Source organism: Penaeus japonicus, unplaced genomic scaffold (assembly GCF_977035675.1).
Source record: "Penaeus japonicus unplaced genomic scaffold, GWHDUDI00000001_assembly GWHDUDI00000021, whole genome shotgun sequence".
Lineage (NCBI taxonomy): Eukaryota > Metazoa > Arthropoda > Malacostraca > Decapoda > Penaeidae > Penaeus > Penaeus japonicus.
In genome coordinates this window covers 27,531,524-27,536,523 of record NW_028234423.1, presented here as the reverse complement: position 1 = coordinate 27,536,523, position 5,000 = coordinate 27,531,524, and the positions used below count along the sequence as shown (strand labels likewise).

The 5,000-nt window shown below is 41.8% G+C and overlaps 2 protein-coding genes across 11 annotated transcripts in view; one reads left to right on the top strand and one right to left on the bottom strand.

The window, feature by feature from the left end:
- Positions 1-5,000, top strand: part of LOC122253565 (small G protein signaling modulator 1) — a 180,195-nt gene that overhangs the window by 92,241 nt on the left and 82,954 nt on the right. The window lies entirely within an intron of this gene.
- The window catches only part of LOC122253453 (uncharacterized), a 22,648-nt gene that overhangs the window by 437 nt on the left and 17,211 nt on the right, over positions 1-5,000 (bottom strand). The window contains exons 5-6 of the mRNA XM_043016551.2: positions 1,455-1,549; positions 1-482 (exon numbers count right to left, since the gene is read on the bottom strand). The exon at positions 1-482 is cut by the window's left edge and continues 437 nt beyond it. Coding sequence (XP_042872485.2) covers positions 89-482; positions 1,455-1,549 — 489 coding nt within the window. The 3' untranslated portion in view covers positions 1-88. The remainder of the gene's footprint in view (positions 483-1,454; positions 1,550-5,000) is intronic.

Here is a 5,000-nt window from a genome sequence, read left to right as displayed (position 1 = left end):
GCGTGGGTGCGTGTGCTTCTCAAACGTGTGTACTAGAGCTGAAAACGCAAGCCCTTGGACGTATGGCACTGTCTTCGCCGTCGCTCCCTCAAGCCCTCGAACTTGCCTTGAGGTTCTGCTCCGCCTGCGCTTGCTTCTTCCTGTTCAGGAGTTGACCCTGAATAACCTGCGTGATTCGCTGGATGTCGGTCAGATCCGAGAGGGGGCGCGGCACCGTGTTTCGCACTCCCGGAGGTGACGCCGACGATGAAGCCGCTGTGGTAGGCGCTGCGGTGGGCGTCGCCGTGTCGGTAGAGTCGGTGCTGGCGTCGGTCTCGGTTGGTGCGGGGGTGATGGTCGTGGTGGGACCCGTGGTCGTGTCCTCAGTGGTGGTGGGGGTGGGGGTGGTAGTGATGGGGGCTGTGGTTGATTCCAGAATCTGTTGCGAGGGCATGTTGCTGTTGCATAGGGTATCGGGCACGCTGGTCTTAAAAGTGCAGTGCCTGGAATGGAAGAAGTGGGGAGAGATCGAAATGATAATGAATGTAAATACGACATTCTGGATTGTTGTAGATGCAAGATGAATTATTGTTTTTAATGGTTATTATTTGAATTATATTAATGCGATGCATGTCTTAAACACAAACGGTAGTTATCATCGATATGCATGACCAGTATATAAGGGTGCAAGGATATGTGTCCCAAATGTTGTAATACGGCGAAGCAATTATGGTAATTATTATCATAGTTTACTCGTAAACAGCCTTCTTTAGAAATGGATGATTTGCTTAATTATCCTTTGCTTCGCTTTAATTGACAAAGTTATCATTGCTACATACCTTACTTCTGGTTAATATATGAACTGTTCCCTCCCCATCTTTAACTTTCATATTTTCTTCCCACTCCTAAACCATATGTCACGAGTCTGCATAACATCTCAAAAACTTTCCGTAAGTCCTAATACGGGATTTCGCTCTCAGTAGTGAAATCTGGCGTTTGGTTTCCGGAGATTTTATTTCATTTTCTTTTCTTTTTTAATTCTTCAGCCTGGTGTGATAAAATTTCTGTCTTGCTTTTTGGAAAATGCAGTACATAAAGTAGTATAAAGAAGTGTACTTCAGTAAACATTTGCAACGTACTAGCAATTGATGTAATTCCTTTTTTTTTGCATATTCCTGTATTACTTATGGTAGTGTGAGGAAACGTATTTCTAACCTGCGTGGCGACATTTGCGCCGTCCGATAGATGAACATTTTTATTCTATATCACTTTCTTATGCATGGTAGTGTAAGAAAATGTAAATTTGTAACCTTTTTGTTAATCTTTGCAAATATAGCTATATTGCAACTTTTACAATCGATACATTGGGTTTGTGTGTGAGTATTTATATCTGTATGTGTCTTCATCTGCGTGTGTGTGTGTGTGTGTGTGTGTGTGTGTGTGTGTGTGTGTGTGTGTGTGTGTGTGAACCTTACTTGAGCGTAGGATGGAAGCGCAGGTCGCCCGGGCAGGTGTAGTGCGACCGGTCAAAACCTTCACTGTTCGGCGTCGGCTTGGAACATCCATAGAACTGTGAGGAGGAAATAAAAAATAAATTTGTCAATAATCTGACTACTTATCTCTCTTGACATTTTTTGTCTGTTTATTAATGCTTGTTTCTCTCTCTCTCTTCCTCCCGTCCTCTCTCTCTCTCTCTCTCTCTCTCTCTCTCTCTCTTATTCTTTCTTTTTCACTCTCTTCCTCCCTCTCCCTCCCTTACTTCTCCCTTTCTGGGGTGAAATAGCAAGTGGTCTCAGTGGCGCCGATGTTGCTAAGAGAGATGAAGTAAGGAGTGTAGTGAAATATTTTATTTTTATTCTTTGGGTTTTATTTTATGTTTTATTCTATTCATGTTTTCATGTTTTTTTGTTTTTTTTTTCATTTTAGTTTCGTTCGTTTCGCATGTTCGTTTAGTCTGTCCAATTCTTTGCCTCATCTTATTTGTCTCATCTCTCGTTTACTCTCTCTCTTTCTCTATGTTTATTATTTATTCATTTACTTATTGGTTTAACTGCATTTCATATAAATTATTCATCATCGTTATGATACTATTACGTCGTTTATGCCCTTCTTACTCTCGTGAATAATTCATTTCCCGCATCCTTTTATGATTTTGTGTGAAAGTGTGATGTATTCTTCATAAACCTTCTCCTAAATCTCCGATAGATAAGGATTGTCTGGCAACTAGGGCAAGAGGTATGCAATATTCTCCCTTCTGTCTCTAGAGAAAAAAGGTCATTGTATGTCCTCCGATACGCTGGAATGGAGCGGAAAGAAGCGGAAATGAGGTTGGAAAGAAAATAAGCTAAACACGAGAGTCGAGGAAAACGCAAGAATTCAGAAATGAATGAAAAGCGGAGGCAAAAATTGCACTAGCTGGCAACGAGAGCATGTCGAGTTCGAGTTGCCACGTACCCTTTTTTTTTAGATGTGTTGAAGTTCTATTTTCTCATCTTTTCCTTGGTGATTGTCGGCTTTGTGTAATCACCTCCTCCTCCCACGCTGGTTTTATGAGTGTGTGAATTTTATTATGCAGATGACGGCCATGAATAAATGACGAGTTTTTTTTTAATATGAACGAAATTAAATGGTGTGCGAAGGGAGGAGGAATTTAACGTTGCAAACAGGATGATAATGATTTTTTCTTTATAAATAATGATAGTGATGATGATGGTTAGGAACACGTTGCTTGTTTTGCAGGTAATGATGATAGTATTATGAAGGGGATGATAGTAACAGTTAAATTATCATACTCATAAGAATATTGAGAGTGAAGTAAAATGAGGAAGACAATGCTGAAGATTGTTGTGACGATGATGATGATGATGATAGTAATGGTGACACTAATGGTGAAAAAATAATAGTAAGAGTAATAATAAAAATAACTATCATGACCGTAAAAGCGATGCTCATTATCACAATGACGAAACGCCCAAAAAACACTAGCAAGATGCATGAATGAAGAACAAGATAATCGAACATGCATCATGACGGCAATATTGCACAATCCAATCCACTAGTGTAAATGGAAACGTTGAATCTCCGTTGCATCGGTAGTTGTGCAACGCTCTTGCCAATCACGTCGAACCTCCCACTTATAGCAATGAAAATAATGATAGAGGTAATGGTAGTAGCAGTAATAATTAGGATGATGGTAATGGTGATGATGATAATGACATTAACAACCATGATGATAATGATAATCTATTTTGTGAAGTTGTTACCCAATCATCTGAAAAGAGCTAACTCTGTCTCCTCCCCTCCCCATTTTGTTTAAAAAAGGAAAAAAAAAAATCCACGTTTGATATATCCTAGTTATACAACCGCCTTCTAACCCCCTTCCCCCTCCCCCCTTCTGTTCCCCCCATCGCTTACGTAGAATCTTTCCGGCTTGCTCTTAATGTTTAATATGGCTTTGGTAATGTGATTAAGGCTTTCCTTTGATTATTGTTGCGGTAGTCGTTAGTGAGAGAGAGAGAGAGAAAGAGAGAGGGAGGGAGAGAGAGAGAGAGAGAGACAGTGAGTTGATTATGCTTTGAGTTCTGATGTTTTCTCTCTTTATTTCTTTCTCTTTTCTCACCCCTCTCTATATTTCTCTTTCTTTCTCTTTTCTCACCCCTCTCTATATTTCTCTTTCTTTCTCTTTTCTCACCCCTCTTATATTTCTCTTACTTTCTCTTTTCTCACCCCTCTCTATATTTCTCTTTCTTTCTCTTTTCTCATCCCTCTCTATATTTCTCTTTCTTTCTCTTTTCTCACCCCTCTCTATATTTCTCTTTTTCTCTCTCGTTTTCTCTTTATCTATTCATCTCTTCCTCTATTCCTCTCTCTCTCTCTTCTATCCATCCATCCATCCACCCAGCCAACCACCTGCTTATCCAACCATCCATCCATCCATCCATCCACCCATCCAACCACCTGCCTACCGAACCATCCATCCATCCACCTGCCTATCCAACCATCCATCCATCCATCCGCCCGTCCGCCCGTCTACAATCTTGCATTAAAGAAAACCTCTTGTTACTTTTGCCCCTCCGTGTCTCTCTCTCGCCTTATCATGCAAACTTCCGGGATATGACATAAGCCCATCGCTCGAAGTGCATCGACGCGCGGTTGCATTTCAGTTGCACAGACTATTTGATTCGTGGCATTAATTAACCGGGCATTAGTTACGTTGTGATACCCGGTATTTAACATTCAGTGTTGCAAAGTTTGTGATCTCCTTTCGTGCAATTAGGGATTAAGTTTTGTTTCTCTGTTTCTTTCTCTTTCTTCCCTTTCTTTCTCTCTCTCTCTCTTTCTCTTTCTTTCTTTCTCACTCTTCCTCTCTCCCTTCCTTCCTTTCTCTCTCACTATCTCTCTCTCTTCCTCTCTCCCTCCCTCTCTCCCTCCCTCCCTCCCTCCCTCCATGATACCCCGGTATTTAGCATTCGATGTCGGAAGAGTTAGCGATCTCCTTCCGCGCAATTAGCGAGATGACACAACAGGAGGGGTCCGATTTAAGTGAGTTAGGGTGATGGCTCAACTTCGTTCATTGCCACTCATTAATACGATACACCGGCGAGGTCCGCTTTAATGGAGTTAGGGTGACGGGCTAGTGTGTCGAGGGTGATGGGCTAGGGTGATGGGCCTCTTCTCTCTCTCTCTATCTCTCTCTCTCTCTCTCTCTCTCTCTCTCTCTCTCTCTCTCTCTCTCTCTCTCTCTCTCTCTCTCTCTCTCTCTCTCTCTCTCTCGTGCACGTCACTTCATTTTCACATTATACGTAGATATCCCTTCCTCTCTGTCATCTCTCTCATTTAGAAAGGCAAGGAATTGAGAGAGGGGGAGAGAGAGAGAGAGAGAGAAAGAGAGAGATGCTGTGGAAAGAAGTGTCCAAGCAAACAGCACCAAAGGAACAAACCGGTAACTTAATCGGCCGCAACCTTGCTCCTTCGTCGGCTGTTGGCTCGTGCACTTATTTTCTAATCCTTATAGTCATTTG